Below are 15,642 nucleotides of genomic sequence, written 5' to 3'. Positions count from 1 at the left end.
TCTCGCTGTAATCTGCATAAAAATAAACCACCCACTTGTTTCGGTTAGCCATCAAATATTTCGGCCCGGGACAATAAACACTAGATGGACACGGAGCTCCTTTTGGCGAATTTTCATCCGCCATTTTAGGAGAGAGACTACAGCACAAGAGATATAACAACTGAAACTCACTTACATAATGACATCCTTCTAGATTAAATGAATTACCTAGTGTTAGATACTGTCTGTGCTAATTCTTTGTTTTTGTTAGCTATTCAAGTATTGTGTTATTGTTTGGAAGTTCCGAGAAATATAAGTTACGTTTTACTTTATTATGTGTCCAAGTTTCAGACACAGGGAGGATCTTCCCCTGTTGGTGAGAGCCAGTAACAAATGAGACTAAACCACATCTATTAATACCCACAACGTATAAAAAAGTTTTGTATGACTCATTTTAGGGGCCTTTCACAAGATGGACATCGTCTGTGAGGGTCCCAGGCCTGGTTTCTAACATGACCTTGAATAAACTCAAAATGAGGAATACAATGGTTTGGTTTTTGGTAAGGGGCAGAATCTTACATAAAAAAACAGGGTAGAAATAACACTAGTCAACTTCAGACTTAGACTCATTTTTATTGTCATTTAGTAAAAAACATCACAGATGCTGTCACAGAATGAAATATTTATGCACTGCACAAATAAACAAAATCACAGAATAAAAGTCCAAGGTATGTGATAGTGATAAATTGGGTTTGAAAAAAATATCAATAACCATTTCTGTGCTTGTATATACACAACATACAATAAATAAATAAAGGACACAGAATATTGCACATATGAAGATGATACAAGGATAAAGTTGCTACCAGATGCTACAGTGTATTTTATATCCTACATTCTATATTGCACAGTTCTTTCTATCAATTTGTATTTAACTGTCTTGTGGTGATTGGGTAAAAGCTATCTCTGAATCGGTGTGTTTTGCACTTCAGGCTACTGTACTGTCTACCTGAGGGAAAACAGATTGTTATAGGGATGTGAAGTGTCCCTGATTGTCCTTCTTGCCCTGGACAAGCAGTGCTGTTCTGCCAGTTCACCAATGGTTGGCAGTCTGGCCCTAATAATCTTCTCTGCTGCACTCACAACCTTCCCTAGTTCCTTCCTGTCTGTCCATCAATGTCAAACCTATGTTTGAAACTAATGCCGTTTGTCTATGTGAGCAACTTGCATTTACACATATTATTATCAACACATTATTTTTGTCATTACCCATTTTATTATTTATTACTGGCATTATATTTCAGACCTACTTACCCCTGTTTTGCCATCTGATTTTACAGACCACAATGGAAATAAGTGTTTACACATTATTGCAGTATGAAAGTAATTTAGAGCACATTTCATGTCTGTACTTGCTTTGTTTACACTATGTGACGTCATGTAATCCCTCAACCAAGATGGCAACCTGAGTGATTGTCTTCAGTTGAATGATGCCTCCTCTAGTTTTTATTCATCTCTATGGGCTAGACCGTCTCGTTATATATCGTCTGTGCTCGTTCCAAACGGCGTTTGTTCGGTCTCCGTGGTCTCAAAAGTCTAGATCTTCGTCGAACGCAGCCTTCAAAGGATGCATTCCCTGAATTGAGACACAGCCACAGATACATTTGTATCCTTCACGGCGTAATCAGTTTCAACTAAGAATCTTTTTTTTGTTCCTTTTTTTTTTTTTCCCCTCCCCAAAACAAAATGGCGGAAAAAGAGGCAGCAGTTGACCATAAACTGTACCAACTGAACACCGGCGATTTCGTCTTTAAATGTAAGTTAAGCTTAATATTTTTTATAATAAAAAATGTGTTACGTCTGGATTAAGTGGAGCAAGAAGCGTTACTAACGTTCGGCAGCTCGGGTGTCCTTATTGGATCTAAATGACGGCTAACGGTGAAGTCTGTCTTACAGTTCAGAGGCTGCATACTTTCATGGCTGCGTTCTCCTAAGATTTGGCCTTCCGAGTCCGCGGAGGCCGAAAACAACTGTTGTGAAAATAGACCTTCTCACCCACGGAGCATTTTGCAATTGCGTCTTTATCTTACCCGCCCCTAAATCCTGTCGCATAGTAACCAGCAACAAGTTAGCAGAGAGCGCTCATTATTCAGTACTTACTTATTTAGGGAAATTGGTATTTGTGTGTATGTGTGTGTAAGTAAGTGTAAAATATACGTCTCGGGGAAGAGGTTGTGCAATGCCTCCTTGGATTGTTTAGGCCACAAAGGACACAGTTGTTGTATCCTTCATTTTCTAGGGAAAGAAAGCCACATTTTTTGGTTGCATTCCAAGGATCCTTTGAAATGGGACAGTGTATTAGTGCCACTGCGGCGCATGCTTTTGACAAACGAAGTGGCTAAGGATACGTACATCTGTACCTTCTGCGGCACTGCTAAAGGTACGGACTGAGGAGAACAAGCAAAGTGCGCAACGCAACTGCGCATGCGTGCGTCAAACGGGGGCAAAAATTCCAACTACCAAACTCACACTGCTCCCATTGAATTTCATATACAGTAGCATTAGCGGACTGTGAAAGTTAAGGCTTACGGGGATTGTTTCAAAGGCTTTAAGCCTTAAGCGACGCATACAATAATGACAGGTGCGCACGGGTACGGACATATTTGCGCATTTTGATTGGTCGGTAAGACATGACGTCACCGGGGAATACCCTCCGTATCTTTAGAACGGTCTCTGTAGATACGGGTCCGTACCCGTAGGCACGGCCTTTGACAAATGCAGCCTTAAGCCACTTTGATACTTGCACGAATCACTCCCCTTGACTTGTGCAGAGTGTCTGTGTGCTCACAGTTTTTCTAGGCCCCCTCCTGCAGGTATCTCTCTTCTCTCATCTTCACCCCATTGCAGTCTTGTCAAACAACTCCAACCCTTTGCTATTTGTAGGTCTTTTGATGCTACATGTGGCTAAATGTACCTCTACCAACTACATATATGATGTCACATCCTGAAAATACTTGCAAGCAAATAATACTAGGTGTGAATGACTACATTCAACTTGTGATGCCAGATTCATCCCCCAAGTTAGTGGATAACTGAGGAGATCATATAACACCTCTACCTAGAGAGACAGAATTCTGGACTTTAAATTTAATTTAATTATATAGCACCAAATCACAACATATGTCACTCCGAGGTACTTCACAAGGGTAAGGTTTAACCTTACCAACCCCCTGTCCCTCTTCAGGGTGTACTTTCACCATAAATGTATCAGCTGAGTTGCACAGCTTCTCAGTGCTAAAGCGTTTTTTGTTCACAGGATTCAAGGATTCAAAGAAAGTTTTTATTGTCATATGCACAGAAGAACATGTTCCCTGCACAATGAAATGTGTCTACTGCATTTAACCCATCCTAATTGCCAGTAGGAGCAGAAGTCGCCATTAGGTGCCCAGGGACCAGCTCCAGATGTACATCCCTGCCTTGGTCAACAGCAGGGCTGAGCAAACCAACACCGACCCATAACAAACAACACACACACAACACACAACACATAGGCCGGCCCGGTACATAAAACATATATATGAAAGCAAAACATGAGGGAAAAGGAGAAAAAAAAACTCATAGCCACTGCATTACACAGCGGCAATGAGGAAAAAAAAAATCCCCATCAGCACAGAAAAACAATAATCACACAGACAAAAACAAGGACACAGGACGACAACCGAGATTTGAAAAGGTCCAGTTTATCAGAACACTCCAGAGGCAGCCTGTTTGGCGCCGTCAACGGCCTTGTCCGACAATCCTGGAGGGGGAGGGGCAGCCGTAACAGTCCTGAGCAGTCACAGTCAACGTCAGAGCTGGAGAAGCTGAGGGGAGGGGGGAAGACCAGGGAGCGAGGCTTAAGTGTTGATCTTCTGAGGAGGTTTTATCACAGCGACCTTGAAGTGCAGCTGTATTTGGGGAAGCCAAATGAATAGCCAGATTAGCAGACGCCTGAAAGATTCCACAGTTCTGAGAACAGAGTGGCTCTCAATGCATCTGAATGTAGAATGTGGTCTTCACAGACGGTCAGTTGTTTTAAGGGTTACCGGCCAATTTGGTACTTCAGTGTTTCCCATAATGCCCCTGGTGGCCCCCTGCACTTCCCAGAATGCACCGCGGTGCCAGCACAGTTCCGGCATCCCACAGTGCATGTAAATGGTGACTAACAAGGACATGGATGGCATTGATCCAGCGAGTGCACAGCAATTATGATGACACGTTCTCCCAAGTTGAGAGGGTTATCTAGAGGACATGTAGCACCTGTGATGAACTTCTGCTGTGCCCCGATGTTGTCTTGTTGTCCATGCTTCACGACATTTGTGTACATTGTGCCCTGAACCGGAACTCTGCTGAAACTGATCTCTCGCATGAGTCACGGACTGCAAGACGGTGCGAGATTCACAACTGCGAAACGCTGAATAGGCTGCTAACCCTATGTCGTGGCGCAGTGTCCATCGTAGTCATTGGCATTGTCAGTTTATTGAGATATATCATACCATACCCTTTATTTATATAGCACATTTCACAAACAGTTTCCAAAGTGCTGTACACACACACACACACAAAAAAAAAACACACAGAGGACCACACACTCACGCGGTGCTAAAAGCCAAAGCATAAAAATGGGTCTTCAGACGAGACATAAAACACTCTACAGTGGGGGCTGTTTGGATATTAAGGGGCAAATCATTCCACAGCTGAGGGCCCGCCACAGAAAAAGCCCTGTCTCCCCTGGTTTTAAGTCTCGTCACAGGCACCACAAGCTGGAACTGGCCCTCAGAATTCTGGACCAACTGTAAGCGAGAAAGTGCATTTTGGCTGATGCCGATAAAAAGTGCATTACAGTAGTCTAAACGAGAGGACACAAAAGCGTGCACGACTTGTTCAAAGGCATTGAAAGATAAAAAAGGTTTAACTTTGGATAAAAGACGCAAATGATAAAATCCAGATTTGACAACGGCGTTTACCTGCTTGTCAAATTTAAAATCTTTGTCAATAATGACGCCAAGGTTGGTGACAGACTGTTTCACGTGCTGTTTAAGAGGGCCCAGGTCCAAGAGGGGGTCAATCTTTCCAAATAAAATGACCTCTGTTTTATCCTCATTTAGACTTAAAAAGTTGTTGGCCAACCAAGCCTTGACGTCACTCAAACAATTCAAAAGAGGCGCCAAAGGGGCAGAAGCAAGTTTTTTGAGTGGCAGGTAAATCTGGCAGTCATCTGCGTAAAAAATTATATTGTAAGCCATGATTTTTAAAGATTTGACTCAGTGGGAGGAGGTAGAGGGCAAAAAGAACAGGCGCTAGAATTGACCCCTGCGGTACTCCATAATTTAGAGACACAGAGGAAGAGGTGAAATTCCCCAATTTGACAGAGCAGCTCCTCCCACTGAGATAAGACCTGAACCACTCCAGGGCAGTCCCCCTAACCCCCACACAGTTTTCTAAGCGATTTAAGAGTTGTGTGGTCAACTGTGTCAAATGCAGCTGACAAGTCTAAAAGGACTAAAATGGCAGAATCACCAGAATCAGTCACTAAAAACAAATCATTAAAAACCTTTAAAAGTGCCGACTCTGTACTATGAAGGGCTTTATAACCCGACTGAAAAATATCAAAAATGCCATGTGCCTCTAAGAAAAACTGCAGCTGCATAAGAACACATTTCTCTAAAACTTTAGCCAAAAAAGGCAGTTTAGAAATTGGCCTAAAATTGCAGACATTTGCAGAATCAAGGCTAGGTTTTTTCAGAAGGGGCTCAATAACTGCCTCCTTACAAAACAGAGGAACACCACCAGACAGCAGACTGCTATTTATAATGTCAAGGACATTAGGGCCAATAGTTGTCCAGACTTCTTTGAACAGTCGAGGAGGAACAGGGTCAAGTGGACTCGAAACAGGCTTAAGTTCACAGACAACTTTAGACAGACATGCAAGAGACACTGGCTCAAAATGACAAATGACAGATGAGCATGGCATGTCTGGAAAAGGGTTACATGAAGAAGTCTGAATATTGGCTCTAATTCTTTCCACTTTCTCAGTAAAAAAGTGCAAAAATGCATTACAAGTGTCAGGTGTTGATTCTAACCCTGTGGGCTGAGGGGGGTTAAGCACTGTCTCAATAGTTTTAAAAAGAACATGTGGATTATTAACATTATTGGAGACCACCTCAGAAAGATATTTAATCTTTTCATCTTTCACCATGTTCTGATATGCGAGCCAGGTCTCCTTTAAAATATCATAAGAGACTTGCAGTCCATCTTTTTTCCACCTGCGCTCAGCTCTTCTACACGTGCGCCTGGCTTCACGCGTCCTGTCATTCAGCCACGGCACCAGTTTCATTTTAGGGCGCACAACTTTAAGTGGGGCTACAGCATTGAGAACATTGCTGCAGGTAGAAAGAAAGTCTTCCGTTAGTTTCTCCGTATTTTCACTGGCAGTTACTTTCTCCCTCTCAACAACAAAGAGCGAGGAGAAACGAGCCGCTGTTTCAGGCTTAAGAGAGCAACACAAGCGTGCAGGGGCAGGTAGATTCAGAACATCATCACTTAAAATCAAATAAAATGGAACAGTGGTCCGATACAAGGGTGATTCTTTAACTACGGGCACTATTGGCCTTGTAAATGTAATTTCCACCACACCATTGCCTTACAATATAAAGCGCCTTGGGGCAACTGGTTGTTGTGATTTGGCGCTATATACATGTGCTCTGATGTCACTGTTTATCTCCATAGAAACTACCCAAACAATCTTTCATACAAACTGTTTAGGGACATTACAGTGTTGTGGTGGAAATTACGGCAATAGTGTGGGACAACTACATTTTGTTTAAAAAAAAATCACAACAGTTGTATGACATTGAATACCCCAATTATGTTTTGATTATTTTACTGATATTTTATTCAGAGATATTTTAAAACATTAGAAAAAACGTTTCTTTACCATTCATTTTTATCATTGAAGATCAAAGTCTGGGTGTGGGACAAGCACAAAACAGCAATATTTGCATATAATGATGCTTAAAAAAGGTGAAAAAGTCATCATAGACTACTAGAACAAATTTCTTAACACACTTTCATTGTAAAGATAACTATAAAAGTGTGAAATTTCCCCTTTTTTCTGTTTTTCATACAATATGATCAAAGGACATAATAAGTGCCCATAGTCTAAGAATCACCCACAAACGTGTTACCCACAAATACATTTTCAATCTGCACATTATATGTAAGAACAAGATCCAAAGTATGTCCATGAATATGAGTGGCACCCGTAACATGTTGGATTAAGTTAAAACCATCAACTAAATCTAAAAACTCTCTAGACAAGGGTTTAGACGAACAGCAAACGTGCAGATTAAAATCACAAACAATTAAAATCTTGTATTTTAGTTACTTAATTTAAGGTATTTTAAAAACTGTCTGGTAACTTTTTTTTTTTTCTAATTTGGCAAGGGCGTAATATGGGTCATTGACATTGCTCCCATGTAAAAATCATATACAGTCATTTGTTTGGAAGTGGCGGCCATTTTTATGTTGAAAATACCCATTTTGAGCACTTCAAGGCAATTTTCTCAAAATCTGCTAACTTTTTTCTAATTTGTCAAGGGCATAATATGAGTTGTTGACATTTTTCACGTAAAAAAATTATAGATTCATTCGTTTGGAAGTGGTGGCCATTTTTATGCTGATTAGCCAATTTGGGTATTTGGACCCAATTTTCTCAAAAACTGTCCGATAACATTTCTTTTATTTTAACAAGGGCACAATATTGGTCATTGACGTCCCAAAATTATTTGTGAAGATTCGTTCGTTTGGAAATGGCAGCCATTTTTATGCCGAAAGTGGCCATTTTGTTGTTTGGCTTTAATTGAGCTGCTAACCCACAGGGCCCTTGGCACTCAAGTTTGTTTTTCTTTTTTAAATGCCCACAACTCTGAGCAGTGAGAGGTTTTGGAATACCTGACTATTGAGGATTATAGAACAGCCGTTTTGACTTGGCATCTAGGGGGATGTAATTTTTACTGTTGTATGTTTTACCTTATATTTAATTATTCAGATGTTATCAAGATAACGTGTGTAATGCTAGGGGGAAAGGGTCCAAGTATTGGTCAAACTGTCCTGCAACATTGCCATCAACTTCCTCTAGACATCATCATCTTACCTACAATGCTTCCTTTTGTTTAGGGAGCAAGGAGCTGACAGCTGAATTTATAAAGTTGAGGGCAGAAAGTGAACACCTGTTCACAGGAGCCAGGTTTTCAGCCCGTATGGGCTGGAGGTAAGTTTAAAAAAAGCTCTCTTGTTATGTGTTAATTTATTTTTTTACATTAGCTCCAATTCTATAAGTCTCCAAATAATCACATAACTGTATATAGCCATATTTTCTGGAGTATAGGTACAAATCGCAGAACCTCACAAGCTAGTAAAAATTTTTAAAACATGTGACTTATATGCTGGTAAAATCTAGCAGTAGTGGGTTAGTACACCATATCACAAGATACTTTAGTATTATCACTCATCAAGGTTGGTGATAACTGTTGTTACAGAAGGGAAAGACGAGCAAGGAAAGAACTCATTACAGGTTGAATACTACAACCCCTGGCAAAAATTAGGGAATCACCGGCCTCGGAGGATGTTCATTCAGTTGTTTAATTTTGTAGAAAAAAAGCAGATCACAGACATGACACAAAACTAAAGTCATTTCAAATGGCAACTTTCTGGCTTTAAGAAACACTATAAGAAATCAGGAAAAAAAATTGTGGCAGTCAGTAACGGTTACTTTTTTAGACCAAGCAGAGGGAAAAAAATATGGAATCACTCAGTTCTGAGGAAAAAATTATGGAATCATGAAAAACAAAAGAACGCTGCAACACATCACTAGTATTTTGTTGCACCACCTCTGGCTTTTATAACAGCTTGCAGTCTCTGAGACATGGACTTAATGAGTGACAAACAGTACTCTTCATCAATCTGGCTCCAAGTTTCTCTGATTGCTGTTGCCAGATCAGCTTTGCAGGTTGGAGCCTTGTCATGGACCATTTTCTTCAACTTCCACCAAAGATTTTCAATTGGATTAAGATCTGGACTATTTGCAGGCCATGACATTGACCCTATGTGTCTTTTTGCAAGGAATGTTTTCACAGTTTTTGCTCTATGGCAAGATGCATTATCATCTTGAAAAATGATTTCATCATCCCCAAACATCCTTTCAATTGATGGGATAAGAAAAGTGTCCAAAATATCAACGTAAACTTGTGCATTTATTGATGATATAATGACAGCCATCTCCTCAGTGCCTTTACCTGACATGCAGCCCCATATCATCAATGACTGGAAATTTACATGTTCTCTTCAGGCAGTCATCTTTATAAATCTCATTGGAATGGCACCAAACAAAAGTTCCAGCATCATCACCTTGCCCAATGCAGATTCGAGATTCATCACTGAATATGACTTTCATCCAGTCATCCACAGTCCACGATTGCTTTTCCTTAGCCCATTGTAACCTTGTTTTTTTCTGTTTAGGTGTTAATGATGGCTTTCGTTTAGCTTTTCTGTATGTAAATCCCATTTCCTTTAGGCGGTTTCTTACAGTTCGGTCACAGACGTTGACTCCAGTTTCCTCCCATTCGTTCCTCATTTGTTTTGTTTGTGCATTTTCGATTTTTGAGACATATTGCTTTAAGTTTTCTGTCTTGACGCTTTGATGTCTTCCTTGGTCTACCAGTATGTTTGCCTTTAACAACCTTCCCATGTTTGTATTTGGTTCAGAGTTTAGACACAGCTGACTGTGAACAACCAACATCTTTTGCAACATTGCGTGATGATTTACCCTCTTTTAAGAGTTTGATAATCCTCTCCTTTGTTTCAATTGACATCTCTCGTGTTGGAGCCATGATTCATGTCAGTCCACTTGGTGCAACAGCTCTCCAAGGTGTGATCACTCCTTTTTAGATGTAGACTAACGAGCAGATCTGATTTGATGCAGGTGTTAGTTTTGGGGATGAAAATTTACAGGGTGATTCCATAATTTATTCCTCAGAATTGAGTGAGTCCATATTTTTTTCCCCTCTGCTTGGTCTAAAAAAGTAACCGTTACTGACTGCCACAATTTTTTTTTCTTGATTTCTTATAGTGTTTCTTAAAGCCAGAAAGTTGCCATTTGAAATGACTTTAGTTTTGTGTCATGTCTGTGAACTGCTTTTTTTCTACAAAATTAAACAACTGAATGAACATCCTCCGAGGCCGGTGATTCCATAATTTTTGCCAGGGGTTGTAGAGTGCTTTAGTACAATCAAGTTCAAGGTCTCATGTCAAGGTGAGCATGAGGAGAGTTAAAGAGACTGATAGCTGTATGATCAGACACATTTTCTTACCTTCACATATGCACACCTTTGAGGAAATCATATTTACTGAGAAGTGCTTCCCTTTTCTCTTGATTGTTCTTGGTGTTTAGGACAATTCTGCAAAAAATGGGCCTGCAGAAAAAGGTCACTCCTCTGCAAGCAAAAAAGAAGTGGGACAACCTCAAGAAAAAATACAAAGTATGTATTGTTATTCTGTAATTATGTCTGTTTCTTGATTAAATCGTGTCATTTTTTAGAATGTTGCTGTTGTCATTGGTAGTAGCAGCTAATAATTAATCAGTTGTTTGAATAAATTTGTATGCTGTTATTATTCTTTTAATTTTTAATTAGTGTCCATGATAAATTTATCACTTTGGATGAAAGCATCATTTAAATCCTGCAACATTAATTTTACTACCCTGTGTCACTTTCTGTGCCTCAGGATTGCAAGTACCCAGAGGCAGGAGAAGGTGTCGCTGGGAAACCCAATGCTGCTACTTGGCCGTGGTTTTCCCTCATGGATGAGATGCTGGGACCCTTCACCACCCCCCCTCTGAAAATAATCACAATCTCTGACGACACCCCAGAGACAAGTACAGCAATGGGTGATCAGGAGGAAAATGACGAGGATTACAGCCCATGCTGCAGACTGGAGAGAAAGAGAAAAAGAAATCAAGAGAAGGTTGAGCTTCTAGAACTCATTAGAGAGGACATGAAGCTGCAGAGGGAGATTGAGGAGAGGATGGCAAAAGAGAGCAGGGAGAGGATGGACAGGCTCTTCTCTCTGCTTGAAAAATTAATTGAAAAATGAATACATGAAGTCATTTTTAAATACATTATTTTAATAAACAACATGTTAACACTACATATTGTATGGACTGTATATACAGTGCATCCTGAAAGTATTCACAGCGCTTCACTTTTTCCTCATTTTATGTTACAGCCTGATGGGCCTTTCACATTGCACGCTTTACATGAGTCAGGCAACGATTCCCAACGCGTCGTGACATCAGATGCTTCGCTTCGGAAGCGGCAAGGGGGTTGGAGATTGCTCTGTCACAGTTCAGAACGGCGAAAGTTGGATTGGGTTGAACTTTGACCGCACCAGCCGGTCGACAAGCGGCAATGCGTGGTTCCATCAGAAGTGTCGGTTTAGCTTGGCTTTTGACGCGATACTTCTGACACCTCTAAAAAGCAATGTGTCTCATTGTAAATAATGCTTGCACTTGGCAGCCCACCTGGAGTTTGCCAAAAGGCACTTGTAGGACTCTCAGAGAATAAGAAACAAAATTCTCTGGTCTGATGAGACAAAGCTTGAACTCTTTGGTGTGAATGCCAGGTGTCATGTTTGGAGGAAACCAGCCACCATCCCTTGTATTCCCTACAGTGAAGCATGGTGGTGGCAGCATCATGCTGTGGGGATTGTTTTTCAATGACAGGAACAGGGAGACTAGTCAGGATTGAGGGAAAGATAAATGCAGTAATGTACAGAGACAGCCTGGATGAAAACCTGCTCCAGAGTGCTCTTGACCTCAAACTGTGGTTCATCTTTCAGAAGGACAATGACCCAAAGCCAAGATATCAAAGAAGTGGCTTCAGGACAACTTTGTGAATGTCCTTCAGTGGCCCAGCCAGAGCCCAGACCTGAATCCAGTTGAACATCTGGTTCAGTTGGATTCAGATCTAATCGGGACCATCACCTCCCCACCTGGTTTGGGGAGGTGATGGTCTAGTGCAGTGGTGTCCAAAGTATTCCAGAAATGGCTGAGAGGGTGCAGGTTTTCTTTACCGATTTCCCTGATGAACTCATCCCACCTGCTCAAAGGGATGTTAATTAGTGAAATCACCTGCTGAAGTCAATGACGCCACCAAGCTTGTGGCATCATATTCAAGAAGACTGTAATTGCTGCCAAAGGTGCTTCAACAAAGTATTGAGCAAAGCCTGTAAATATTTAGGTTTTTTATTTTAATAAATTTGCAAAAATTTCAAAACTTTGTCTTGTCATTATGGGGTGTTATGAGTAGAATTGTAAGGGGGGAAAAATGAATTTACTTCATTTTGGAATAATGTAACATAAAATGTGGGAAAAGTGAAGCGCAGTGAATAGTTTCTGGGTGCACTGTATAGTAGTTAAATTTTACAACTATTTATAGGTTCCGGTGGTGCTGCTGGACCTGAATGTGTTGTCATAATGAAGACATAGTGTCTTCTGTCAGTGGCAGGGGCGGATCTAGAGATAAATTCATGGGGTGGCAAGCAGGGACAGGCACTATTATGTGGGGTGGCAATGTAATGTTTATGTATTATGCTATTATAGGTCAGGAATCTGGATTATAGCGTCATGAGTCCAAGTTTCATATAGCCTAGAGCAGCGGCCCGCAAGCTTTTTGCGCCACGGACCAATTTTCATGTAACATTAAAACATTTTTGCAGACCAATATAGAAAAAACTATAAACGTGTAAAAAAATAAATAAAATAAATAAATAAATGCGTGAGTGGAATGGTAATTTCAAGTGCTCCAATGGGCGTCATAGATCTGTAAATTGTGTTTTCATGATCACAAAATGAACATTGCTGTAGTAGTGCAGCAGATAACCAAAACAATTGTTCAGTTTGTGATAAAAGCATGAAATGTGGCACGCATTTTCTAAATTAACTGTTTATTTTCAGATATGGCGACATCCTGGAGGTGACCTCTAATGAGCTACAGGGGTCAAAGAATTACACGGGTCAAAATATAAAAATTCTCCAATCATGTTGAAAACTATACCACACTATTTGTGTGATCATAAGGATTCCAAAAATGTATCATTTGGGCTATCCATGACTGAATGTTATGGGGTAAAAACAGCAAAAATGGTGACAAAGGTCAGTTTCAGTTTGTACAAGGGTGAAAACTTAGTTACTTCAGTTTTGGTAAAAAGTGATGCAAATTATTGGTTGAGTGAATAGGATTAATAAATGGAATAGCTTTGACTATGTTGAATGCTTGGTCTCCAAAGTAAAGGTCAAACAAGGTTGATGTCCATTAGATTCTATGACGTGTGACATGTTACCTCGTAACATGATAACTAAGCGTGATAGATGGTGCAAACTATTCCTTTTTAAAATACTATTAACTAAACCAATAATTTGCATAATTGTTTACCAAAATTGGAGCAAGTTTAACGTTTGACCCCTGTACCTTCAAGGATTCAAAGGAATTTTATTGTCCTATGCACAGAAGAACATGTTCCCTGCACAATGAAATGTCTACTGCATTTAACCTATCCTAATTGCCAGTAGGAGCAGAAGTCGCCATTAGGCGCCCGGGGACCAGCTCCAGATGTACATCCCTGCCTTGGCCAACAGCAGGGCTGAGCAAACCAACACCGACCCATAACAAACACACACACAACACATAGGCCGGCCCGGTACATAAACATATATTGAAAAGCAAAACATGAGGGAAAAGGAGAAAAAAAAAAACCCTCATAGCCGCTGCATTACACAGCAGCAATGAGGAAAAAAATCCCCATCAGCACAGAAAAACAATAATCACACAGACAAAAACAAGGACACAGGACGACAACCGAGATTTGAAAAGGTCCAGTTTATCAGTACACTCCGGAGGCAGCCTGTTTGGCGCCGTCAACGGCCTTGTCCGACAATCCTGGAGGGGGAGGGGCAGTCCTGAGCACAGTCAACGTCAGAGCTGGAGAAGCTGAGGGGAGGGGGGAAGACCAGGGAGCGAGGCTTAAGTGTTGATCTTCTGAGGAGGTTTTATCACAGCGACCTTGAAGTGCAGCTGTGTTTGGGTAAGCCAAATGAATAACCAGATTAGCAGACGCTTAAAAGATTCCACAGTTCTGAGAACAGAGTGGCTCTCAATGCATCTGAATGTAGAATGTGGTCTTCACAGACGGTCAGAGCAGGTTTCCAGGGCTGCGATACTATTTGAGATGTTTTCCAACGCGCGGTTAACTCCCGCCGACTGCGCAGCCACTGCCTTCCCAATCGAATCAATCATGTAGGGCAGCCTGGAAGGACCAATCAAAGCTGCTTCCACTTTCTGCCGGTCACCACCAAGCCGAATATGTACACATCTTCGACGTCCTCCACAGAAAGCATGTAAAGGCACATGACCTGCCATCTCCTCCACGAGTCCATCACGTAACCCATCACATGCGTCCCGGCAGGACAGGTCGGGTCCTCCGCCCCCGAATGTCTTGTAGAAAAAATAGTGTCAATTGCGTTGAGAGACCACTTTAACAGATCCATTTTTGTCGTTTTCCAGAAGAGCAAAGCTGCAGCCTCACAGACAACACGCCACAGAAGCAGGAAAGATAAGGAGGGAGGGAGAAGAGAAAAGTGCGTCGGTCTCGGCCGAGTGCAAGCTGGCAAAAAAAAAAAAAAAACTGTACAAACTGAAACTGACCTTTGTCACCATATTTGCTGATTTTACCCCATAACTCCAGAACATTCAGTCATAGATAGTCCAAACTATACCTTTTTGGAAGCTGTGTAATCAGATAAATAATGTGGTATACTTTTCAATATGATTGGAGCATTGTTAAAGTTTGACCCCTGTGTAATTCTTTATTGACCCCTGTAGCTCATTAGAGGTCAGCTCCAGGATGCCTCCATATCTGAAAATAAATATTAGTTAATTTAGAATATTTGTGCCAAATTTCATGCTTTTATCACAAACTGAATGATATGGAAATTTTAGGGCAATTCTACAGCAAAGGAATTATAATCTGACCTAATCTGTAGTTGTTAGATGCAGTATGTCCAGATTTTGCTGCTGTTGTGATTCCGAATTGCCCTTTAGCTTAGCTGCACCACTATAGTAGAAAACAACATATTTAATCAAATGACAGCAGAGAAGCTGTATGAGTCTTACCTGAGCTGAAGACTCACAGAAACACACCTCAAGGGTGTGTATATCAGCGCTTGTCCTCTGCTCATCCTTCTGTACTCTGTCCATCCCTCTGTCCTCTCCTCACACCATCTTCTCTTGTTTCCAATGTTCCTCTAAATCCACAACAAAGTGTTTTCTCCCCTCAGCAATAAAAAAGTGCTCCACTGTTGCCTTATGAAATGAAAGTGAAACCTAAAAAGCATACATTGCCGCACGCGTGCACGGACACGAGTAAAGCTGAAGTCTAGCTACAAAGAAAGTTTTGCCGGCTGATGTGACCAGTGTTGACGTCTGTCCTTGTTTTCAGTTCACCTGAAAGGACGAGGGAAATGAGGTTACGCCCTAATAAAAATACCACTTAAAACTTATTCCTCATTGT

At 41.0% G+C, this 15,642-nt stretch overlaps 1 protein-coding gene across 1 annotated transcript; it reads left to right on the top strand.

Annotated features, from left to right (window-relative positions):
• The first annotated feature begins 1,525 nt into the window (after positions 1-1,525).
• On the top strand, positions 1,526-11,538 carry LOC117528550. Its single transcript, XM_034191183.1, has 4 exons — positions 1,526-1,795; positions 8,197-8,290; positions 10,469-10,556; positions 10,801-11,538. The coding sequence occupies exons 1-4, from the start codon at positions 1,726-1,728 to the stop codon at positions 11,167-11,169; spliced, it is 621 nt and encodes a 206-aa protein (XP_034047074.1). The 5' UTR covers positions 1,526-1,725; the 3' UTR covers positions 11,170-11,538.
• The last annotated feature ends 4,104 nt before the right edge of the window (positions 11,539-15,642 follow it).

Source organism: Thalassophryne amazonica, chromosome 16, assembly GCF_902500255.1.
Source record: "Thalassophryne amazonica chromosome 16, fThaAma1.1, whole genome shotgun sequence".
NCBI lineage: Eukaryota > Metazoa > Chordata > Actinopteri > Batrachoidiformes > Batrachoididae > Thalassophryne > Thalassophryne amazonica.
This window is presented reverse-complemented; position numbering and strand designations above follow the sequence as displayed.